The sequence below is a fragment of the Rattus norvegicus genome, chromosome 4 (assembly GCF_036323735.1).
Source record: "Rattus norvegicus strain BN/NHsdMcwi chromosome 4, GRCr8, whole genome shotgun sequence".
Classification (NCBI taxonomy): domain Eukaryota; kingdom Metazoa; phylum Chordata; class Mammalia; order Rodentia; family Muridae; genus Rattus; species Rattus norvegicus.
In genome coordinates, this window is record NC_086022.1 from 160268877 (window position 1) to 160294897 (window position 26021).

The 26021-nt window shown below is 45.3% G+C and overlaps 1 protein-coding gene across 4 annotated transcripts in view; it reads left to right on the top strand.

The window, feature by feature from the left end:
• Ano2 (anoctamin 2) overlaps window positions 1–26021 on the top strand; it is a 341360-nt gene that overhangs the window by 68406 nt on the left and 246933 nt on the right. For all 4 annotated transcript variants that reach the window (XM_017593038.3, XM_063286858.1, XM_039108820.2 and 1 more), the window contains one exon: window positions 9378–9476. In XM_017593038.3, coding sequence (XP_017448527.2) covers window positions 9378–9476 — 99 coding nt within the window. The remainder of the gene's footprint in view (window positions 1–9377; window positions 9477–26021) is intronic.

The window sequence follows — 26021 nt, forward strand, 5'->3', positions numbered from 1 at the left end:
TTTCTATGGAATCTTCTGCTCCTGAGATTCTCTCTTCCATCTCTTGTATTCTGTTGGTGAAGCTTGTATCTACAGCTCCTTGTCTCTTCTTTTGGTTTTCTATATCCAGGGTTGTTTCCATGTGTTCTTTCTTGATTGCTTCTATTTCCATTTTTAATTCCTTCAACTGTTTGATTGTGTTTTCCTGGAATTCTTTCAGGGATTTTTGCGATTCCTCTCTGTAGGCTTTTACTTGTTTATTAATGTTTTCCTGTGCTTCCCTAAGTGTGTTCAGGTCTTTCCTGAAGTCCTCCAGCATCATGATCAAATATGATTTTGAAACTAGATCTTGCTTTTCTGGTGTGTTTGGATATTCCATGTTTGTTTTGGTGGGAGAATTGGGCTCCGATGATGGCATGTAGTCTTGGTTTCTGTTGCTTGGGTTCCTGCGCTTGCCTCTCGCCATCAGATTATCTCTAGTGTTACTTTGTTCTGCTATTTCTGACAGTGGCTAGACTGTCCTATAAGCCTGTGTGTCAGGAGTGCTGTATACCTGTTTTCCTCTCTTTCAGTCAGTTATGGGGACAGAGTGTTCTGCTTTCGGGCGTGTAGTTTTTCCTCTCTACAGGTCTTCAGCTGTTCCTGTGGGCCTGTGTCTTGAGTTCACCAGGCAGCTTTCTTGCAGCAGAAAATTTGGTCTTACCTGTGGTCCCGAGGCTCAGGTTTGCTCGTGGGGTGCTGTCCAGGGGCTCTCTGCAGCGGCAGCAACCAGGAAGACCTGTGCCGCCCCTTCCGGGAGCTTCAGTGCACCAGGGTTCCAGATGGTCTTTGGCTTTTTCCTCTGGCGTCCGAGATGTGTGTGCAGGGAGCAGTCTCTTCTGGTTTCCCAGGCCTGTCTGCCTCTCTGAAGGTTTAGCTCTCCCTCCCACGGGATTTGGGTGCAGAGAACTGTTTATCCGGTCTGTTTCCTTCAGGGTCCGGAGGTGTCTCCGGCAGGGGTCCTGCCGCTCCTGGGCCCTCCCCCACGGGAGCCCAGAGGCCTTATACAGTTTCCTCTTGGGCCAGGGATGTGGGCAGGGGTGAGCAGTGTTGGTGTTCTCTTCCGCTCTGCAGCCTCAGGAGTGCCCACCTGACCAGGCGGTTGGGTCTCTCTCTCACCGGGTCTGGGAGCAGAGAGCTGCTGCGTAATGGCTTCCATTCTTACAATCAAGTGGCATTATTATATTACAATTATTCCAACATTGCTTCATAATTTCAACTATAGAAGAGTGTCATAAATTATGTATTTGATGAGTTGCAGAGATAGTGTCCAATGCCAGGTCCTCAGGTCCTACTGCCTCCAGTCTTCTCATGAACTCTTCCTCTCTTCCTACATGTGAACATTTATCCCTCGCTTCTTCCAGATGCTTGGTTTTTGAAGCAGAATGAAACCCTGGGTGTAGTAGAGGCTCTGATGTCTGCTCTCCGGACGTCACTCATGTCCTGTCTTCAGCTGGGCTTTGAGTGGTGCTTCCAGATAGCTCCTGTCTCGGTGCGAGGATAGGTCCTATAGAGTGCAGACTCTGGGGACAAGTTGAGAGGTCACATCTGAGTTCCTGCTCATTTGGGTGCTCAGAAATATAATAAGAGTGACTTGGATTTCACTTCCTTATGGCTCTACTGGTTGCCTTCAAACTTTAGTTAGGGGCTATGTAAAGACTTTTATATAATGAAGGACATGCAGCTGGCCTTTATGTGCTTGGGGCAGGATTTGGTGGACCTTTAGGTCTGCCTTCCACCTTTGATGAATGATCATTGACTTTCTTTACCTAGACCTGCAAAAGTCAGAGTTAAAGGGATGTTCCTGGCTGTCACCCAGAAACTCACAGGAGGGCAAGGTCTCATCTTTCCTCATCTAGTCATGGAATTTTTTCCCTTGCTTAATGCCGTGTCATAGAGTCTCTGGGAGGTCAACAGCTATAGTTAGGGTAGTTAGAGCAATGATGTGGTCAGATGTTGGGGTTCCCCAAGGACATTACTTGTGGAGTGTGTCTCAAGGTGATTCTGCTCTAACATTGGGAGTGGCCTGTTACAGGACTATATCTCACTTTTAAGCCCACTATGATGACTGTGGAAGAACAGTCTTAATACTGACTCCTATATCTGAACATTAACTATAATGGTCTGAGAATTTGGGGTCCCTGGGTTTTCTCTCATCCTCATTATGGAGCCATGGCCCTTTGGTCCTTGATGATTCCAGATCACCTGGATTGGTGAACTCTTAGGGGTGTCTAAGACAGCCTGTCCCTCCTCTGTCCCCCTCCAATGCCTCCACGTTTCTCTTCCCACCCTTCCTCTGGCAGTCCTCTTCTTTGGTCATGATGTGCTGCAGCTGATGTTCTCAGCTCATAGAATGGCCTGGGACCAAAGTCCACTGAGGCCTCTGGGGTCAGCAGTGAGGTGGTTTGGCAGCACTGTGGGGAAGGAGTCTCATGGAGTATCAATTTCCAGTGTTTGGCTGGAGCTCCAGCCCATCCACTCTTGTCTCTCTAGAGGGAAGACGTGGTCTTGTGAAGCCACATGGAATTGTTGGATAACAATAAGAAGACATAAACAATCAGCACACTCTCACCAGGATTTTGGAGAAGCAGCTAGAAAGCTGGAGAGAGGTGGCTGGGGTAGGCCAAGTCTTCCTTAGTTCTGATCTCTATTCTTCTACCCTCTGTGACTGATATCTTGTGGGGGGAAGAGATCAGGCCTGGAAACATGCATTTCTACCCTGGTTCTACTTAGCTGTACCTATTCAGCCTATGGTGCTCAGTGGCTATAATTGCTCTGGTGGGAATGTTTGCCTGAGATCTTTGTAGGTCTCTCTGACTCCAGAGTCTTGTGACCACTTGGATTTTTTCTGGTGAAATGTCTCTGTATTTGTGTCTTAATGTCTGGTTCCCGGGTTCATGAACTATCAGCAGGGATATGTTGAACAGTGCCATGGTCCTCTGATGTTTGACAAGTAAGCATACCCCAAACTCATACATGATAAGCTCTTCTATTTTCCAGACTATCCCTGATTCTTTTACTTAATGGTATGGAATGCTTATTAGCTCATGAGGCAGTGAGTTCCCAGATATATACAATTTAAGTGCAATTTAGGTTGGGTTTCATGAGTACTGGGGTATGTGCCAATGTTTCTAGGAGAGGGAATGGAGCTCTGCCTATGCAATGGGGACCAGAGGTTCTCAGCAGAAATGGAAAAGCCCTTCGGGGCTCTTTCAAGGCTCAAGAGCAGGTGCAAATGTGAATGGCTTTAGTTGCTGGCATAAGAGAAACATCCAGGAAATACATGTAAGGGCAATTGAATTATCTCACCCACACAATTAGATTTGCACTGTTTTGGCCAAAGGTCATCAATTACTTTCTGGACTGTAGTTCTCAGTTTTCAGAGAGTTGTCACAGGACTAAAATACAATGGTCAATTTTTATGTCTGTTGAAATCAAAGAAAATATTCTCTGAGCATTTGCTCTATGCCAGGCACTCTGGTGGCTTTGAGGAAAGAGCAAGCAATAAGATATATTCTGTCTCCATGAAATTAGAGTTCTAGCATGAAAGGTAGATCTTAACAGTATGATGACTACAAATAGTGGGCACAGAACTACGAAGGAAAGGGGACAGAATTATGCAGGTCAAAGCAAGAGACTGAACATAATCCAGGGCCATAGAGCAGCTCACGAGAAAGAGGTGCTCACGGTGAGCCCTACATAGTAGCTGGCTGGGCCTGAGAGTGAGGATAATCTTGAGACAGAGGAGATTAAGCACAGGGAACTTCTGAGGAGAGAAGATGGCTGCATGATGGACAATGCTCTGAGGCAGGAAGTTGGATGGAGCTCTTCAGATACCAAAGAACAGGGCTGTGTGGCTGAAGTATGAGGAGGAGTATAAGGACGAGGAGGAAGAGTATGAGGGGGAGCATGAGGAGGAGGAGTATGAGGAGAATGAGTATGAGAGGAGCATGAGGAGGAGCATGAGGAGGAGCATGAGGAGGAGCATGAGGAGGAGTATGAGGAGGAGTGTGAGGTGGAGCATGAGGAGGAGCATGAGGAGGAACATGAGGAGGAGTGTGAGGAGGAGTGTGAGGAGGAGCATGAAGAGGAGTGTGAGGAGGAGCATGAGGAGGAGTATGAGGAGGAGCATGAGGAGGAGCATGAGGAGGAGTATGAGGAGGAGCATGAGGAGGAGCATGAGGAGGAGCATGAGGAGGAGTATGAGAAGGAGCATGAGGAGGAGTATGAGGAGGAGCATGAGGAGGAGTATGAGGAGGAGTATGAGGAGGAGCATGAGGAGGAATATGAGGAGAATGAGTATGAGGAGGAGTATGAGGGGGAGTATGAGAGGAGCATGAGGAGTATGAGGAGGAGGAGCATGAGGAGGAGCATGAGGAGGAGCATGAGGAGGAATATGAGGAGAATGAGTATGAGGAGGAGCATGAGAGGAGCATGAGGAGTATGAGGGGAAATATGAGGAGACGGAGGAGGCATGGTACCTTAAATCAGGGATCCTTAAACTTTCTTCATCAGAGATGCCCCTTTACCTCCCCCCAAATTGTATGACCTTTGATACATATATTATATATTTATGAAATGGATGTTATTGTTCATTTTTACATGAAGGATTTTACATGAAGAGTTAAATCTTAGATGACTATTTGATACTGTAGGGCATAGAACATCTTCAACATTTTTCAGAGTTGATAATCATCAATGCTGAGAACATTCACTTCACCATAGCAGAAGTGTATTGAAGATCATTGTAGAAATTACTGGAAACTCTGTCCTGATCCTAAGTCAAAATTCACTTAGTGGATTTTAAATGAAGGTCAAATCAGCACTGAAGTCATTTTTAAAATTGCATATACTAACGCAGTACACTCCAAAGATACAATAATTTGATTCCTTATAGGCTGAGGAATTCTTTGTTTTCTATGCTGAGGTCATTTTGTTTAGGTAAGAACAGAAAATTATGAAAAAAAAAACACCCATTGTTTCCTCCCAATCAAACTAAACCAACCAGCCAGCCAAACAGGAGTCTCTAGTCCCAGTGAGGTGATTTGGTTAGCTCCTGTTGACGCCGTGTAGTGCGTTGACAGGATGCAAAGTGCACATGTTGTGTGCTTAGAACCAAGGCTTTGGTGAATTCTTTTGGTGCATCTCAGGTGAATACTGATAGAACAGAAACATCTCAGACTTATTGCCTGATTGATTTTGAATTAAGTTTTGGCCATTGTGCATTCAGAAACGTTTTAGTCTTGCACACAATTTTAATAACTCTCACACACAGTCAAGGCAACTCCACATTCAGTCATGCCACAGCATGTGGGCTCCACAACCCATAGTCTAATGAGCTGGGTTTTACTTGCCTGCTTTGTGAACCCAAGTCCTGACTGTGTGCTTAGTTTGGGGAACTAAGCGATAACAGAAGTTCAAAAGGATGGATAACTTTGGTGAGAGGATTCATGTGCTAGGGCCTTCTTATGCCATCTCTTAGAACATTCTACTCAACGTAGAACCACGTTCTACTCAAAGTAGAACCACGTTCTATGTTGCAGTGTGTTTTACTGGAACTTCAATGCTAGTTGTCTGCTTTGGTTTGGGAGCCCTTCCAGATGAAAGTTTAGTTATAGAATCTCTTAGGGATGGGTAGGATGGCAAATGCCTTATGCTTTATGTCAACTTTCATATGTGTTTCTGAAAGTCAAGTGCTCTGACCCTGTTCTCGAATTCTGCAGATACTCTCTTGTCTTGGATCTGTCAGTTCCTTTATGGCACAAGGGATATTTTAAAAATACTGTAGATAATTTCAAAGTGCCAAGCACAACAGAAACAGGATTACAGGTTCACAATTTTAATCTAACAGAAACAAGACTCACTGTTGTTTGTAATGCTGTGTGAAATGCTTGAGGAATAGGAAAGACAGACTTGGTACTTTCTCTGCAGCTAAGAGGCAGACCTGATATCTGGGTAGAGCCTAGTAAAGGTTAATACTCATGGAACATTCACCAAGATACATTAGAAGGGAGCTGCCTACTCAGTCTCAACTCCTCAATGTTCTGAAATGTTTTTAACTCTCCTTATTCTTCTGGAGAAACTGAGGCTCCCTTGCTTAAGGGACTTACTGGCCCAGGTCCCCACACCTGTAAAATCTGGGTTCAGCCCTCCAACTGTTAGAAGGGAAGCTCCAAGTTCCTCATATTATTCTACACTGCCTCCAAAGACTCCAAGTCCCTAAACAGTGTTAACCTCCAATTTTAGATCCCTGGGTCAGTGAGGCAGAGCTTGGCTGGTGGTTTCCCTGCATTTGTTTTTTTTCTTTTTTTTTTAATTCAAAAGAGCAATGAGGCACACCAGCTAACACTTCATGTCAGCCCAGATGCTCCTCTTTTTATAGAAAGGTAACAATATTTTGTGGATTGGAAGGATCACAAGGACTGGCTGTTCACACCGAAAAGAACCACATCCTAGCTCTGACTTTGATTTCAAGCAAGTCCTATTTGGAGAAAACAGAAAAGCAGAATGCTTCATTGGAGAAGAAAATTAACATTCTTACTGAGAAACAGCCTTGCACCCGTTGATGTAAGGCAGGGCTGTGAAGGGCAGAGCCTCTAAAATCAGCACCCAAACAAGGTAGAATTTTGTCTTTCTCATAAAGACATAGGGGGCAGCCCCAGACCTAGATTCTCTGTTAATTTTTTGATGTTACTGGTCTGGACTTTGACCTCAAGGTCAGGGATCCAAGCTTGTTTCCAGGCAACAGATATGAGGAGGGAAGAAGATGAAGGGCCAAAGGTACCTATTGTTGCCTTTGAAGAAGGCTGCTGGGATCGGCCTCTTTGTAACACATTCATCACGTTGGGCGGCAATTACCAAAATTCTGGGAATGCCTCACTACAGAGGACGTTATAGTCTTGATCCTAGAGGACCATCTGCTCTGTGAAAAATGAAGAAAATGAGAATGACTGTCTGGGGACAGCTAGCAGTCTGCCACCACGGCCGTGGAATTTGGCCTTTGCTCCCCCCCCAACCCTTTCTCAAACTTTGAACATCTGTACCCACTTAGTGGACATTTGGCACCAGACCAAGACACAATGTCTCAATAAAGTTAAAAAGACATTTGTCTCAATTCTGAAATAAAGACAGAGCACAAGGTATTAGAATTAACGGTGTCTTGATTCCATCCGAGTGTGAGGGTAATGCTCCTCGCCACCTTTCATCAACGACATCTTTTTGGGGGGTTACAATAGCGAGCCGGACTACAGAGGGCAGTCCTACAGATGGTTCCGTCCTTTACTTTTGAATTACACGGAGCAAAAGCTCAAGTTACAGTTAGAAAGAGCAGCAAGTGATCGATGACACTGTCTAGTCGTCCTGGATATTCCACCCAAAGATGGAAATGGAAATCTGGGAGATTTTTTTTTAAAATCAAAGGACACTCCCCTAACTGTCAGCATGTAGGATCTGGAAGGTTGAGTGTCCATTGAAGGGCTGCCATGACGTTCCTTATGTGCCTCTGATTTGATTGTGTATTGATTGACAGGTAATTTCAGCCAATAACAATGCATCTCTCTCTCTCTCTCTCTCTCTCTCTCTCTCTCTCTCTCTCTCTCTCTCTCTCCATGGAGTAGAATCAGTGAGAGCAAACACTTCCTGGTTTTAAAAATTATTTTATCACACTTAATTCTTTTGGTCCTGTTGGGAAAATTATCTGAATCTTCTGTGTTTGGTTTTTAAAATAGAGTCAGTCACAACACCTACCTTACTGGCTCCTTCTACTTTCCATTCTTGAAGTGTTAGGTTCTGGAAACCTGAATTACTAAACATGTGCGTGTGTGTGTGTGTGTGTGTGTGTGTGTGTGTGTGTGTGTGTGGTTTTGGGGTCAACATTTAAGAATTATAAATATTCTTCCTTTGCACCACGACTGCTCGACCATATTTGCTTTTATTTCAGAAACACGTGAGCGCTTTCCTAGTCCCTGGGGGAAAGCAGTCCCTACCACAAGCCTGCTTGACTCCCTTGCACACTGGGAAGGGACAGTCGGAGCCATGAGTTCATAGCTTCTGCTCTTATCTTAAGCCCTAAACCAAGATCCTAGGCCATTATCACTGAGTAACAGAGGTTTTCTGTAAATGAACCTGGGGATGGTTTTCAATAGGAGCACCTGTGTGTGCTGACTGCGCAGAGTCCCTGTCGTCTCACCATGACCCCGTCCATACACCTTGCTTCACACAGTATATATTTGTTCAACACGACGCTCCTCTCTCCTAGCACATGGGTGTCTAGCTGTGAATGGAAGTTGTCTCCACCCAGCATTTCTAGAGAGAATTGCTAGAACACAATTCCTACTCTGTACCCCAGTGGCTTTATCCTAACACCAATGGTACATTTGCTTCCTCCTAGGACAGGACAAATCTTCTATGGAATTTCCGATAGTCACTTGATGAAGAAATTAACAGCCAACACACTCTATTTTCTCTCTGCACACAGCATTTGGACTTTTTTGGGGAGTATTAAAAAAGCTTCCTAATAGCGGGACCTTTGCCAGATTGTGGTCCTTTGAGCTGAGCGGGTCCTTCTCAGCTTTGGTCCTCTTTCATTCTTTGGTGACAAAATAATTAATATCCCCAAAGCATTTATTATTCATGTTTTGTCTGAAGATGAGGTGAAATCTCTGTCACAGTCCAGCAAGTATTTATTTCTGATATGGTGACCAAAGCCATGGAGGTGTCTGACTCGCCCTAATTTTCCAACACTGCATCTTCTTTCCTTTTGAGTGACATCCCTGTTGTCCTAGGACGCAGACTCAGGTTGTGTTCACACTGAACCTTGCTTATGATTGATGCTTTGATATTATTTTGAGCGGCACATTTGCATTGCTGTCCGTGTCACCTGCTCTGAGGCTTGGACGGTCACTTCTGTGATTTGGGGCAACCACCCAGCACACTGGTAGAACAGAAGCACAAGTTTGACTAGTGAATGACAGAGTCTGTGACTGGAGGCAAACTGAGGTCTGTTCGTTGAATGCCGGTAGTGGCTAGCTCACCAATGTAACTGCATTTGTGGAAATTTCCATGAAATCATAGTTGTATAACTTTCAAATCTGTGAACAAAGTTATTTTATTTTCCTCACGAAGCTGCCAGTCTCCATGCACTACCCTTTGGGAACCCAGACACTTAGAAATCACAATGTATCTGGAACACATTGGAGAAGTTGGGTATGGGTGTGTGAGACTGGCTCCTAAGGGCATTTAAAGGGAACGGAAGTCCCGAACTGAAGGAACAAGAAGTCTGGGCTTCTAGAGCTGGGAACGAAGAGTTTTAGCTGTGTTCTTACAAGTGTTTCTATTTCTTTCCCCTTTGTACCTTGCAGAGCAAAAGCCAGGGATCTGTCTTTGTCCGGATCCACGCCCCATGGCAGGTGCTGGCCAGGGAAGCAGAGTTCTTGAAGATCAAAGTCCCTACCAAGAAAGTATGCACTTGTTTCTCCTGGATTCTGGGCCTCCTGAGGGCTGGATGCATGTGGATAACTTGGGATCTGGGCCAGGTGGATGTGGCTTTTTTTGGAGTCAAAGTTAAACTTGTCTCCCCAGGGGTTCTAAGTATGTAGCCATGAGGTGGGTGGGACAGAGAAGAACTGGTATCCCTCTGTCCCTCTGTCTCTGCCTCTGTCTGTCTGTCTGTCTGTCTGTCTGTCTGTCTGTCTGTCTGTCTGTCTGTCTGCCTGCCTGCCTGCCTGCCTGCCTGCCTGCCGTCCTGACACCCAGGCTGTAGTGTCTGGGAAGCCAAACATGTCATCTTCATTTTTTTTTTCTGTTGTGCCTCCCTTCCTGTTGTTCTTGAAGGTCTAGAACCTTTAGGCATTTCTCTGTAGTAAGCCTAGCAATGGGATCTGACAGTGAGGCGGGAGGGGAAAACTACCAAGAATGGTATGGGCACACTGCTTCGGTCAGAATGGTGGCTTTTGCTCCTCTATAAATTAGGAGGTCCTTCAACAGGGGAGTAGATTGAAACCATGTGGGACGTGTTTTCACGAGCTCCATACCAGTGTCCCACCTGGAGATTTCAGCTCACTTGGTTGGTATGGGATGAAGTTCTGGGACCAGCGCTGTGGAAAACTCATCCCCAGGAGGTTGTACTGTGTGGGCTGGGTGCCTCACAGTTTAGATGGTGTGGGAGGCAGCTTTCAGTTAGAACAGTGTATGTACAATTTTAAAAAATCTCTCCAGTGAATTTTCAACTGCTATGCCTCCTTGTCCAACAAAATCCAGCAAACAGCTCTCAGGAGAAGAGAATTATTTCTTTCTAAATTTCCCATTCCTTCTCCTTGGACATTTTAGGGGAAAGAGTGAAACTTCACTCTGACCTCTGTCCTGTCTCTTTGGGAGGGCACTGATTTGTGGTTAATCTCTCTCTCTCTCTCTCTCTCTCTCTCTCTCTCTCTCTCTCTCTCTTTCCCTCCCTCCCTCCATCCCTCCGTCCCTCCGTCCCTCCCCCCCCTCTCCTCTCTGTGTGTATTTCTGCCCCTTATAGTGCTGTTTCACAAATGGTGACTTATCTTTGTAGAGATCCCGATTTTCACCCTGAAAAGTGTTTCTCCCTCCCTGAATCTCTGCCTCTCAGTGCTGCCTTGCCCACCTTCCCATCTCATCCCCACTGCTGACCAAAGCCGGGAATACCAGCTTATCTCACTAACTGTGCTTGAACCATCTTCTCTGCCAACAGCTCTATTGCCTGTCAGAAATCACTCATCAAATACCAGTATGTGTTGAGGCAACAGGAATTCCCTTTCCACAGGAAGAATAGAATGTATAGATTCTGTTCTTATAATTTATTAAGCTGGACTAACAGATGCTCATTAAGTAATAAGCAAACACAGATATGAGGTTCACTTACACGGTTTTTGATAAATCACAACTGTGCAGGAGCCACACTATTTCATGGTTTATTATTCACTTCCTTGGGACATTGAGAATCTCTCTCTGTAGCCCAGGCTGGCTTCAGATTTGCACACTTCCCACCTTAGCTGCCCAAGTGCTAAGCCTGCAGGTGTGTGCCACCATGCCCAACTTCTTACACAGGTATTGTCTCCATGCTGTTATGTTCTTTATCCTCTGGGTTAGTCTTCTTATTTCTAATACCACTGACGTAAACCCATGTGCCATCTTTGTTTGGGAATACCACTCTTCCCAGCTGATGCCTGGTCTCTTGGCAATACAACCCATGTCTCAGCTTTGGGTAGAAGCTTCTAGTTCTTTCTGGTAGAATCCACCTTCCCCAACTCTGTTCACTTCTCTTGTTCCTTTTCTTTGCTTTAGTTGAATAGCCGATGTTGTCTTCACCCCATCCTATGGTGTCTTGCTATCTAGTTTCATCTTTGCTGTCTGGTGTTTGAGAAGAAGTTGAGCGAGTCTTTACCATCCATGAAGAGTAGTGGTGGGGACTATGATCCTCACAGTGAAGAACTTAGGTGTGCCTGACAACTGAGTGCCATTCTCTGCATCCCCAGTGTACACTGCCTGGCTTTCTTCTTGGCTCTCCTCCTGCTTGGCTTTCTTCTTGGCTCTCCTCCTGCCTGGCTTTCTTCTTGGCTCTCCTCCCAACCTTCCTGCTCTCTCATGCTTTCTGTCCACCTCCCACCTCGCTCCCGTCTTCTCTGCTCTTTGCACCATAAACCATTCCTTAACACCCTTGCTCCTCAGCCGCCTTGACTCCTGTCTAGGCACCCTCCAAGTCACCCCTGCTCCCTATCTGCTTTGTCTCTTCAATGTCTTGTCCCAGATTTGCAAGGTAGCTTTGCATAAATGACATGCTTGTCTCCTCCTGAGCTGCAGCTCCTATACATTAGCCCTTTGGAACTTAGCATGTGTTGGACACACAGGGCTTGAGTTTGTAAATGAGTTGACCTAGGCAAGCCATGTTACGAAGCATTCATCTTTGGGGTCTCGCCTTTTCATTTTTAACATTTCAAGGTATTAGACATTATACTAGACAAGTCCCAAGAACAGACATGAAACCTGAGATTTTCACTCATTTTCTGTGTTGTGACTTGAGGATGTTGTTTCCTCTTTCAGAGCTTCAGTTTCCCTGTCTATGATTCAGGTATAATATTGCCCACTGTTCATTTCTTAGTAGGTGACTTTAAGAATCTGGTTCTTAAAGGATGGTATGGGAATACAAGAGTTTGTTCTTGAGTCTGGTGTTTTGAACTACTTTTCTGTGTTTTCTTAAGTCCTAGTACCTAGCCAGCTTCCTTCCTGACCCATCAGGCAGCCAGCACTGATTAAGGTCCTTCTGTGTGGAGTCTTTGGAGGGCCTTAGGGCTACAGAGTAGCTCAGGCCCTGGTAAGCCCAGAACAGAGCCCAGGGCAACAGAAAGTGTGCATAGACCCAGGCAAAGGCAGCTATTGGAGCCCAGCTGTTGAGATCAGTTGTCGGCCATCTGCAGAGCAGAGATCTGCCTAGAAAGTTGGGGGTTGGGGTCTGGGTGAGGCTGTGACTGCCCCTCCAGGCTGTCTAGATAACCAAAAACACTTTCTCCTAGCATTTCCCATACTCCACACAGGTGAAGGTTCTGGCATCTGTCTGTGGGTTCAACCACATGGCCCCTGCTGTTCTCTGTGTTCATAGCATTCATTTGGGGCCTTGTAGTTGGCCTCACAGGAGGGGGGGGTCTTATAAACAGATGAGGAGAATACAACTTGTGCTGGGTAGGATACATGTGTTTGTAAAAACTAATCAGAGACTCTGATCCCAAGGCTGGGAGTAGGATAAGTCCAGTTCCTGCAGTAAGGGAGGGCTGTCCATTGGGGGAGGGGAGGCATGACAGTCTGTTGGAGGGCCAGCATTGCTCCTTTTAAAAGTGGATCTGGAAAATGACTAAAATGAGAATAAGCCACATTTGCAGAGAGCCACATCCTGTGCGTGGTGGGAATATGGAGGAAGAGCAAGGCATGGTATAGGATCCGTTAAACGTCATCCAGGTCGGTGATGGCTTGGATCATAACCCCATAAGGTCCAGAGAGACCAGAAAGATGTGGAGGAAATCATGAAGTTGAGGTCTCAAACCTGCACAAATCCATTGTAATGTGTCCAGGGACTCCGAGTCCTGAGCACAAATATTAACTGGGAGGGGGAATCTTGGAAGGAAACATTTGTTTTCCAAAAACAACAACAGAAGGGCCTGCGTTTTGTGAGGGACATTCAACAGGCTCACACAGGAGGAGATAGAAAGACTGGTCTTTGGTGCTGAACAGTCTAGGAAGATTTGAGATGGGTCGTGTTGGGTCCAGATGCCTTATCTCTCCTGCTTATTCCGGAGGTGGTCCTTCTAGATCCCAGTCAGTGTCTAGGCCACTTCCTTATTTATGTAAACGAGTGAATACCCCTTTTCTCACCCCTGACATTCATATTCAAGCCTCTAGCAGAGACAAGGCTGCAGATAGATAGGTGTGTGAGTGTGTGCATGTGTGCATATGTGCATGTGCATGCGTGTGTGTATGGTAATTGGGGCTTTTATAGAAAGTCTTGTCCATGAAGTCATAGTAATACAGCTCAAGAGGACACACTTTTGTCTGATCCATCAGCGCTTTGGTGGCTGTTGCTAGTAGATTGATGACTGGTATTAAGGGGTCTCAGTGCTACCCCCAAGATCCCATAAAGACATCAGATTAAGGGTCCTTTGCGTGTAAGTAGATAGTGTTGAGTCGGATTTTCTTTTAACAAAGCAGGGTTAAGGATCTACATGCTTTCGATACATGAGTCACCCTGTAGTGGAGGGCAGGCATAAGAGGCAGCACGTTATGGAAGTGTCTGGCACAATGCTGCATGTCTCTATGACAACCTCCATCGCTATGGCTCCGGCTGCTGTACACTTCGTAGCCACGTGAGTCAGGCTACACGGTGGGCCCTGAGTTGGGTTTCTACTGTCTACACTTTCCCTTTCCTCATCCTTCACAGCCCGCATCTGCAGCACTGTGGAAAATGGGTCCAGTCCATTTGTTTACCAATGCAGCCAGCAAGCAGCCCAGATGCAGTCTCTGTGAAGAGGCAAGAACAGATGGCCATTAGTCTATGGCCTGGGAAGGAGGATTCTGTTTCCTAGGGAGCAGAGAGTCTGTAACATGATGGGTCTATGTGTGGGGTCTGCTGGGCTGTGGTTGGGAAAGCTTGTGGGAAGATTCACCACTCAGCAGGTCCAGTTGGGAGAACTTCTTCCTAGGGGCAGCAGCCACGTGACAGCTATGACAAAGGAACGTTCTGCTCTGGGTTCTGCTCTCAGGTATGAATCAACGACATTTCTTGTCAAAATGAAGCCAGAAAGAAGAAGAATACAAATGGCTCATTTTGCAACAAAGCAACAACAACAACAATCAAAACAACAAACAAACAAACAACAGATGAAAAGACCTGTGCATTTTGAGGCAAGTAGGGAAACACAGGAGAAATAAAGATGATAGAAATTGACACTGAAGGTAATAACTGCAAGTGAGACAGAATTTTATGCTAAGCAGCATGAGTAACTGTCTGGTGGGGGCGGGACGGACCAAAGTTTTTTGCTTTTTAATTTTTTAAAAAAAATTTTTATTACCAAAGTATAACTTTCTTTAAAGGGTCGAACAACATACAAGAGATTAGGTTTTCAGTCACAAGCTTACATTTGAGGTCAGAGTGATCTTTTTTAAAAATAAGGACGCATATATTTGAATTAAAAAAGTGTGTGTGTGTGTGTGTGTGTGTGTGTGTGTGCGCGCGCGTGCTCATGCATGTGCATGTGCATGTACATGTAATGTGAGGGCATTGTCTGTAGAGGCCAGAAGAAGGTGTCATATGTCCTGGTCTGCAGTTACATGTGATTGCAAACTTATAATCCAATGTGGAATCTGGAAATTGAACTTGGGTCCTCTAAAGAGCAGTAAGCACTCCTAACTACTGAACCACCCCTCCAGCTCCTGGAATAACTGTTTCTTCCTTTAAAAAATATATATTTTTGTAATCCTTTGAGAATGTCATATAATTCATGTTTTGTTACAATTCTATTGCTGGGAAGAGAAATCATGACCAAGACAACTCTTAGAGAAAAAAGCATTGAACTGGGGGCTTGCTTAGAGTTTCTGAGGCTTAGTCTGTGACCATCATGGTGGTAAGCTTTGAAACAGTAGCCGAGAACTTTACAAACTGATCCACAGGCAGACATGCACGCACACACTCATGCCCATGCTGGGCCTGGCATGGGCTTCTGAAACCTCCAAGTTCACCAATAATGATGTAGTTCCTCTAAGAAGGCCACACCTCCTCAAACTCCAACAAGACCGTACCTCCTAATCCCAATCCTTTCAAACAGTTCTACTCCATGGTAACTAAGGTTTGAAATTTATGAGGTTATGGGGGCCATTCTTTTTTTTTTTCTTTTTCTTTTTTCTTTTTTTCGGAGCTGGGGACCGAACCCAGGGCCTTGCGCTTGCTAGGCAAGCGCTCTACCACTGAGCTAAATCCCCAACCCCATGGGGGCCATTCTTAATTCAAATCACCCTCCCTGCTCCTACCCCTACGTTCTCCCAGGTCTTCTCTCTCTCTACCTCCTAAGCTTTGAGTCCCCTCTCCTTTTGTTTAATAATCCATCCAGTCCAGTTTGTGCTTCCCATATACTCATAATTGGAGCACGATTAGCCTCCCGGGGTCCACGTCCTTAAAGAAAACTGACTTTTCCTATCCCGGAAGCCACCAGCCATCTGTAGTAGTCCCTCAATAAGGAGGAAACCTTGTCACGCCTTCCCCTCAATACTAGAGTGTGGCTGACTTGACCTGTGCAGGTAATCACCACTGCTGTGAATTCATGAGTGCAGTGACCCTGTCATGTGCAGAAGGCACTGTTTTACTCCAGTCTTTTCTGACCTTTGGCTCTTATCCCTCCATCTTCTGACATACTCCCTGAGCCTTGCACATATGGGAGCATATGTGGGGTATTCTAGAGATCCCTAAGATGATCTATATGTGATCATTTCTTATACTGACTTTGGATAAAAATAGAGGATTTGATATTAAAATGTGGCTCAGGAAGGGCTTTGCTACAAAATCATTTAAGCAAATTTCTGATGAGCCAATGATGTAATCCATCTAATGGAGCCCATGTTTTGAAGTTCGTGTTTATAAAACAGCATTTATTAAAGAGTGATCTGTTTCTGCCTTTCCCTAACAGAAATCACGTAAATGCTCTATCAACATTTCATGATAAGTGTGAGAAAACCAGACTATGTTTACATAATTCCAATTAAAATAGAAAGGAGCCTGACAATTTAATTATTTCGAGTAGCCCCTTAGGAGGAAGCCATTGACTCCATTAAGCTTTATACATTTTTGGAAATTGTTCTTAGATACTTATCACTGGCTCTCCAGGGACTTCTGGTTTGGCTGGCTCACTTCTCAAAGTCTTCCAGGATGTATTCCTCCTCTTGACCCCCACAGCTCATAGTCTCTGTGCTGCTTCAGGGACTGTACTTTTCTGGGAACACAGAATATCTTGCTTCTTGCTTATTCAGATGTGAGTATTGGATGAGGCTCTCTAGTAAAACAGGAGAGAGACAGGGGCACACTACAAGTTAGTTGTGGAGGCCGTGGGAGTCCCAAGGTCTGGAGTCAGTGAGTTGGATACTCTGGATCCAATTGAGTAGTTCAAGCCTGAGAAACAGAACATATATAAATATCAGCCTGAATGTTGGTAGTGTCCAGACCATAAAACTGACATTCGGTTTTATTCTAAGAACAGAAGAAAATGGTTGACATCCTAACGTAAGGCACTCAGGTAGGAGGAACCACCCTTTTGTGGGCGTGGTTCCCTTTTCTATCTGGTCAGACCACATTAGGGAGGGCAGCCTGCTGTATATACTCAGTCTACTGAGTCACAGTCTCACCTCATCCCCAAAGGTTCTTCACAAGTATGTCCACAACCTGCTTGACTAAATATCTGCCCAGCCCACAGATCCGTGCAGTTGGCCCATGAAATGAAACATCCCAAGACCGGCATTTTAAACCCCTTAAGATTATAAATCTTTTCAACAGAGCAAATGCTGGTGTAGAGCAAAGACTGGTGTAGAGAAGGTGTACCCAAGTTCTGGCTTTGGACTCTGTGAGTGTGGTCCATTTGGAAAATGGGTCTTCGTAGATGTTGTTAAACAAAGACCTCAGGTCATCCTGGATCTAGTATGAGCCCTAAATCCAATGTGCTTAGGAGAGCAGAGCACAAGCAAACATGGAACAGAGGTCCGCAGGGGAGAGGGTTACTACACGGAGGCAGCAGAGACAGAGGGATGCGTTCAATCAGGGAACATTTGCTGACATCAGAAACTGGAATTATCTTAAAACCAAGACTTGAGGTCACAAGTATAATTTCATGGACAAACGATTAAATAAACTGGAATCTAAATATAAAAATTCACTGTGCATTAGGCCAGTTGATGACAGCTGCTGGGTATTAATTTGCATTACCTCACAATATGAGCTGGTACGATATGAGTACTTACTCACGTTAGTCCCATTTTGTAGATGAAGAAACTTAGTCTCAGTGAGGTTAATGATCTTAGCTGGGGTCTCATAGCTTGGAGAAGAGACCAGGGACCCAAAATCATGTCTGCTCCACTCTAAAGCCATGCTTTTATTCTACTTGCTGAAAAACAAACAAACAAACAAACAAACAAACAAACAAACAAACAAACCAACCCACCATTGGTCCAGACTGTCCAGTGTAGTCTGGAAGGGCACCTTTCAAGGTTTACTATGTAGAACGATGCTCTTGGGTTATACAACACGACATGACCTAACATATTTAAGAAGCACTCATCATTGCATATTACCTGGCTGATTAAAGCTTGTAGAGGAAGCCTTCTAGGGAGACACGTGGTTCTATTGTGATCCACTTTCTCTCCTATGGAAACTCTGCTAATGTCCTGAGGCGATGTTGTATAGAGGTATTTAAAGAGATTCATCTAAGAAGCTGTGGTCCCAGGTGGGAGATACACAGGTTACAATTATTCCACGGCGGAGGATTAATTCTGGGAGTGACTTACATTCACCTGTAAAGTAAGGAAGACAGAGCCTGAATTCTCTGTATTCTCTGTTTTAATTTATTTATTTATTTATTTATTTATTTATTTATTTATTTATTTATTTATTTTTGGTTCTTTTTTCGGAGCTGGGGACCGAACCCAGGCAAGCGCTCTACCACTGAGCTAAATCCCCAACCCCTCTGTTTTACTCTAAAATGCTGTGTTCCATGTGTAAAGCAGATGGCAATTTGTTAGTCTATCATCTGTCCATCTGTCTACCAACCTACCTTTCTCTATTTTGATGCGTGTATACATATATGTACACCATATATGTATATGTACATGTGTATGTGTGTATGTAAATGTAGGTTTTTATTCTTGCTGCTTAGTGGAGAGTCCTGGAGACAGATTCTCTTTGGTTTGTCCACTTTCTAGTGGGTCCAGTTCTATGCGTGCCTCTCTGCTATCTCTTTGAGGTGAGTTACAGTAAGTTGTCCCACTTAGCCTAACTGCCTGATCTTTACCTACATCTGCTAAATCCCTATCCCTGAGGGCATCACTGGTCCTCCTTTGAGTGCTCCTGATCATCCAGACTGTTCTCTTCCAACCATGCCTCTCTGTGGGGCCTACACAATCTTCTTGACATAGACTTTTCTAGACCAGAGTGGCTTCCTCCTTCATGTGTGGGAGAGACCTTCCCAAAAGCACTCATCCTGGGTTTTAGAATGACTTCCTGTTCCTCCCTGAATGAATGAATGAATGAATGAATGAATGAAGCAACTCAGATTACCCTTTGTGCACCAGTCTCCATCCTGCCCTCTTCACTCGTCCTCCTTTGTTTCCTGGTGCCTGAACCCATCTCTCCTTTCTTGTATTCTTCGCCACTATCCACTCAATGTTTGCCCTACCCATTGGTGTTTTTTCTCCAGATGCCTTTGGGAATTATGCTTGGGTTTCACCTGTGCCCTAAATCTTTAGGATCAGGAACTCATATTTCTTATGAATTTCCTGAAAATAATTGTGTGCCATTGAAGTAATAGTTGCTCAATGTGATCTAGATTGATTGAACCATTGATGCCACAAGGCTCTTGCTCCCTCGGCCCTAGGACCTTCTGTTAGTCATGATCCTTAGGAGAGTCTCTCTACTTAAGAATAGGTATCTATCTGTTAAGGACAGAGTTCATATATGTCTCATGTCAAATGGAATTCAGCTATAGAAGCTCTCCCTTCCTTGGCAATTAGTTCCTTCATCAAATGGTGATCTATTTACTCATTGGAAGTATTTTGACACTTTAGTAAATCCAGAAAGTTAAAGACAGGTGATTTGGGGACAGTAGTCCATGTCTCTAATTATAGCACTTGAGAGGGTGTCTTAGGGTATCTGTTGCTGTGATGAAACACCATGCTCAAGATGAAGTTGTGGAGGCAAGGGTTTATTTGTCTTATACTTCTGCATCATAATTCATCATTGAAGGAAGTGTGGGCAGGAATCCAAACAGGGAAGGAACCTTGGAGGCAGGAGCTGATGCAGAATCCATACAGGGATGCTGCTTATTAACTTGCTCCTCATGGCTTGCTCAGCCTGCTTTCTCACAGAACCCAGGACCATCAGACAAGGTATGGCACCACCTGTAATAGGCTGGGCCCTCGGCTATCAATCACCAATTAAGAAAAACCTTATGGAGGCAGAGAGACTGCCTTTTTTCTAATGACTCTAGCTTGTGTCAAATTGGCATAAAACCAGAGTATAGAAGGGCAAGCAAGGCAATGATGGGTTCCAGGCCAATCTGGGCTATATCTCAAAAAACACTCCCTCCCCCAATAAGATAAAATGTGAAGTGGACCCCTATGATTTTTATTGCAGTTAGCTATATGTAAATCCTTGGTTGTAGGGAGAGGAGTCACCATCTACTTAAGCCTTTGGAGTGCATCTGTGGACAGACTATTATCATCATCAATGGTTTTGAAGTGAACTAGAGCTGTAGTTGTTATATAGAGATGGCTGGAGGTGGGGATGTCCTCTTACTGTCAAAGCCCATTCTCAAACATTTGTTCTTAATCTAGGCACACTGCAGAGGGAGAGTTTAGACTTCATATCTCAATGGGTGCTTTGGCACTGCCCCAAATTACTATTTAAATAGCTGGAGAGTGAGTGCAGAATGTTCTGACTTTGGTTTCATTTTCCAACATTTGTCTCTGCTTCAACATTGGAAGGGGGCGGGCTGAGAATGGCGGCACCTACATGCTGTGGCTCTGGGGAAGAAGCTCAGACGGGACATGGACATGCCATGTGGATGACACAGCTCTGTGAGCAGAGGAGCCTGACCCAAGTCGGGAAAAGTACGAGGCTAAGAACAAGGACAGAAACCTATGATGGTAGCACTAAGGATGTTGAAGCAGGATCATTGTGAGTTCCAAGCTGCAGAGTGAGTTCCACACCAACCCCAGGGTACAGAGTGAAACCTTGTTCTAAATCAAACATGAAGGTCTTTTACGACCCGAGTTTAGGCTTTGTTTTGTTTAACACTCAAACAAATCTAGTTAAAATAAATGTGATAGTTTTGTTGATGATAGCCTTCAAGTTGTGACTGCTTGAAGTAGTCAGGGGCTGGACCTAGACAAGAGGCTAGCAGGGCTAGGAGTGGACAGTGTGGTGGGCTGGCCATCAGGTCCACACGATGCCAGTTTAGTTTTGAGAGAGATGGTGCCGTTAGCAACAATGTCAGCGCAAAGGGACATGGTCCAGCAGAAGACACAAGAATGGAGCCCCAGGGTGGCCATGCTGCCTTTTAAAGTCACTTTTCTTGTCACTGTAGCCAAAACCCAGACCAAAAGCAACCTATGGGTGGAAAGACTTATTTAGCTCTTGGTTTGAGAGGGGATCACACATCATTGTGGAAGAAGTCTAGCAGAGTCTGTGTGGATGAAAGTTGTCTGTGGCCGGAACACCTCGCGTTCAGGCAAACTAGGAAATGGAGAGCAGAGGAAGCAGGTGCTTGGTTGAATTTCCCTGGTTTTATCTACCCAGGGGTCCTTGGCCTTGATAAGCCTCTGTCCACATTCAGGGCAAACCGTTCCTCCTCAGTGAAGTCTCTAGAACAGCATTATAGGTCCTCCACAGTGTGCTTCCTCGGTGATCATAAGTCCAGTCGGGTTGACAATGAAGACCAGCCATGGCAGGATGTCTGTGAATGTACAGAAAGGAGTCAGCATGAAGGAGAAGCAAAGGGGAAGGGGCCGACCATCAGCCTCCTGTACTTCCTGCCTGGGACTCATGGATGGAGCTCCTATGCAAAACAAGCTTTCTCAGTGACAAATGCTCCCAATGGCTCCTGAAAGGGACTGTTCCTGATTTGAGAGTTTGCAAGCTATTATTGCCTAATCGGCAGCTTGGAACAGGCTACGATGGGCATCCTTCCACCGTGAAAACCGACAACAGTACCCTTACCCTTGTGTTCTTTCCTTGGGAGAGCCTTACCCATTTATCGGTCCTCAGTCTATGTGAACCTTCAGCTCCATGTATCTCCTGACTGGGAGTGGAGCAAGGAGAAACCTGAACGATGTGCTTCTCATCCCAAGCATGTGGTGGCTTCTGGTCAAGAGATGGGGCAAGGCCATCAGTGTCCATGCTGGGGATTCTGCTGCAGGTTCTGCCATGTTGGATGTTTGGTTTCCCACAACTTTACTTCTTCTCTTTGCTCTGGTCCATCCTCCACCCATCTGATGAAAACTTCTGAAAATCAGTATGCCCCAGATGTTCTGCTAATATAGTAGTGACTACAGCTGTCCTCTGGCCCTGGTGACTTTTATGTGGTGAGAATTCAGCATTTTATGGCTAGTTGTAAATTGAGAGACACCCACAGGAAAACAAGAGGGGCATATAATGAGAGTCAACAGGGAAGAAACTCATTTAGATGAGGGTGGGAGAGGGTTCCAGCTCAGCTCTGAAGGCTGGGCAGGAACTTGGAAGTTGGGACACATGAGAACATTTCCAGATATACCCACCCCCTGTCCCAAGGTCAAAAAATCCAGCCTGTGAGAGGGAACTGAGAGGAGTCCGGGTGGGAACAACACAGGCTGTGAAGAGAGGAGAACGAAACTGAGGAGGGAGCTGGGAGGCACAGCTCGTAAGGAGCCTTGTCAGCCATGTAATTTAAAAAGCTTGGATTCTATCCCAAAATTTAAAAGTCAGCAAACATTCATTCATGTGCAGAAGACATGCTGACAACAGAAATAAAAACCACAAACGAATACAGGATTGGACAGCAGAGAAATACATTTATTTATTTATTTATTTATTTATTTATTTATTTATTTATTTATTTAATTATTTTTATTTACGGTTAGATATCACAGTCTACACGATGGCTGCAGACAGGAAGCTCAACCTGTAGGCACAGGTAGAGCGGCGAAGGGCTGCTCAGTCTCTGGTTGTGCTCTCTGAGACCTCCCTTCTGGCTCTAGGGCTCCCTTCTGAGAGAGTACAGTTGAGCATCTCGGCTCCTGGTGTTGCTTCCGTTTTGGTGGGGGGATGGCTTAGCGCTCGCATGCACGGACACATGTGCTTACGGGCCAGTGAGCGAGGACAGATGCGCAGCAGCCTAGAATCCTTCGCACTGGTGCAGCACATGCCGAGCGTCTCTTCGGCACCACTGAGGGGTGACAACAGTTTTTAAGAGCTGCAAGCTCTGTGCTTCTTCGCTTGGCTTCCTCTTCTCTGGCTGCATAGCCTTCCATCTAGTCCACCTCACGCGCACTTGCTCATGCCATGTTGTCTGCCTCGCGTCCCCATGTGGCTCAACTTTCAGAAATTAAAGGAAGCAGAGGTCACAGAGGTAGTCTTCAGACACTCTATGACTGTGGTCATGAGAGAGATGCTAGGAAGGGTGATGACTGGACACCAGTGATCTGACAGCTGATGGGACAACTGAGGAAAAGCCAACTAGAAGGCAGGAAGATAGGTAAACTGACTCTACATCTACCGGCATGGCGTGCCCAGGTGGGGGTGGCGTCCAGCGTTATGCCTGGCCTGTATTCTTGCTGGCTAATCTGCCTATTTGCAGAGAGAGCTCCTCACAGACCATAGTAGAAAAAAGCGACCTAGAGATCATTGGGGGTAGCATTTGTCTCTTATCTTGCTATACATTTTCATTTTTGGGGGTGGGGGGAGGTAGATCCTTCATGCATGTTCTTTATACTGGCCATACTACCTCAGTTTTCTTATCTGTAAAGTGGAGACAATGACTTGTATGTTGTCCAAGACAGACATCACTGGAACCGTGGCTCCCTGTGTCTCGGCAAAGCACATGATTTTAATGCAGAGAGGAAACAAATCAGCCTTGGGACCACACTGATGCGCCCCTGTGGGGGGTGGGGAGATGAGGAGAGACAAGGAGGAAGAAAGACGTAAGACAAAAGAAATCTCAGTGAACCCCTTAGACTGTGACAGTGGGGCCAAAGCACGCTTTTATGAGAACCACATTTGAGCCCGGGAATAAAAAAATAAGAGCAACATACTTTAATGATTATTTATGATTTTAAACACATGAAAGGCACAACGTGTACCCAGGGAGGCGCATCGTGTACCCAGGGAGGCATAATGGGGAGCAGCTGGCTAACATGTGTCTTGCCATTCCTGAGGATGTTCATAATTCTCTGATGTCCAAGAATAACAGTAATAACGATACCCTGACTGATTATTATTAATAATACAGAGCCCTGAGTGCCTTTCTGGGAAGGTGAAATGAGAACCTAAGCCGTTGGGTTAAACCAGGGCATTCACGCTTGCTTCCTCTTCTGGGACAGACGATGGGGCTTTGCTGAGGGTGGAAGGCCATTGGGTCAAGGGAAGAGTCCAAGACAGGGCATCCAGGATACCTGCCTGCCCCTCTGAGCCTTGGTTTTCTCCTCTGTGAGGTGAAGGTCCAGCTCTTCCCTGGTAGCCCTTGTGGTGTCTTCATGGGTTCTGTGAGAAGCTGGTCGTGGTACAGGTGCTGAACACAACGCTAAGCACACTGCAAGGGTCATTGTCAGAGTTCTCGTCACCCCTCCACACCCCCAGCACTTGAACCCATCAACTCTCAAGCTGCGGATGTCCAGGAGATGCCTGGAAACGGTCGTGCCATGAATGTACACTGCTTTTCCTTAAATGTTTCAAGTCGTGGTCGCGCTAGACTGGGGAAATACCTTCAAAGCTATGGAGCCTAGTTCCCTCTTTTATGACTTGTTAAGTGGGTCTGGAGGGACTCAGTCTCAGGCTAAACATCCACCACTACTGAGTAAACCAGTGGGTCGCCCAGTGCCCCCAAAATTATAGGGTTTTCCCATCTGGCCTGCAGAAATGGGTACCATTCTCACTCCTTCCAGATGGTTCTTTCTCTTGTTCGGAGTCATTTTTCACACCTATGCAGCTAAACGCTCAAGGGGTTCAGTAGACTTCGGTGCTTCTTTGAGCGGGGTCCTGTCTCAGGGGATGAATTCTTGTCTTGAACTCCCTTATATCCCTGCCCTTGTACCTCAGGGAATCTGAAAGGATCTACATGTTTTCCCCAAGTCCTCAAGGCAGGGACCTGGAGCTATCCCGGGACACACAACGTCTGCTTTCTCCTTATGCTGTCTGATGGTCACTGTGCATGTGCATGTGCGTGCGTGTGCATGTGTGTGTGCATAGACACATAAACATATACATACGAAGACTGGATGAAATACACTGTAAACTAGTAATAGAGAGTTCTTCAGGAGAAAAAGGTAAGACTGGCTCAAAAACAAAACGAAAATTTTACCATTTAGTTAGAGTTTTCCTATGATTTTGTTTTGTTTTTGTTTTTTAAATAGCAGAGCTTTATTAATTTATTTTAACCAAAAAATAAATAGAAACTGCTCAGAAGATATAAAGTGGTTCTCGGTCAGTTACTAGTTGTGAGGACTCCTCAGCCCCATGCCCACCCCCACCGCTGCCTGTTGTTTTTATGACAAAATGAGCAAGAAGGTGGCTCTTTGGTTGAAGCTGAAACTTACCTCACACACACCAGTGACACACTTTTCAGATTCCCCAGCTGAAAGGGCGGCCACCTTTCTTGGAGACTCAAAGTCCTCTGCACACCCTTGGGTGCCATTTTCTTAGAGCACCCTCATACTTAGTCTCTGCAACTTGAAAAGAGTGTGGCAGAGAAGAGGGCAGACTTTTACATCAGAATGTCCTGCATGCTGGCTCTTGTACTACTCCTCCCGGCGGCATGACGAAGTTAACCCAATTTCAGTAGCTTAATAGTAACTTAGTAGCTTAATGCAACTTATTTGGTAGTTTAAATTTGCTTAGTAATTTTATTACTAAATAATTACTAAATAAAATTTATGGAGTAGTGTAATAAAAATAAAAGCTGTAATGTAGGCATCGGGAGTCAGAAGCGAGCGGGCCTGAATGATTTTTGTGGTCGGGAGCTTGATCAGAGGTAAAGCCAGGATCATTTGACTTTACTCGGTGGCATGCCAGTAGCTGTGGTCTCTTGGTGGCTTAAGGTTCAAGGGCAGGGATGTTGTTTCCATACCTGCTGTTTGCAGGAAGTTTGAAGGGAGTCTAGCTAGGGGAGTCCCCTCTCTGCAGACTCTCAGGACATTTTAGGACATAGAAAGACTAGAGTGGAAGCCACTAATCTTATTGGGTGGGCTGACTGGCACTCCTTCTATCATATTTTACTGGTCAAGTGACTACAAAGCCCAGGCAGTTTTGAGGAAGGAGTGGGGATGGATGTCATGTCTGGGAAGGAAAATCGCCTGTGGAGAGCCAGTGTCTGTCATCAACACATCATAGCGTTTCTGAATTATGGCATCTGTACTTTAGTTACTGCATTTACAAACCTGAAAGTCTAAAATAAAGGTCATAATGGGCACAAGAGGATGGCTCAGAGGATAAGAGCACTGGCCGCTCTTCCAGGGGATCGGGGTTCAATCCCCAGTACCACCCTCACAACTTTCAG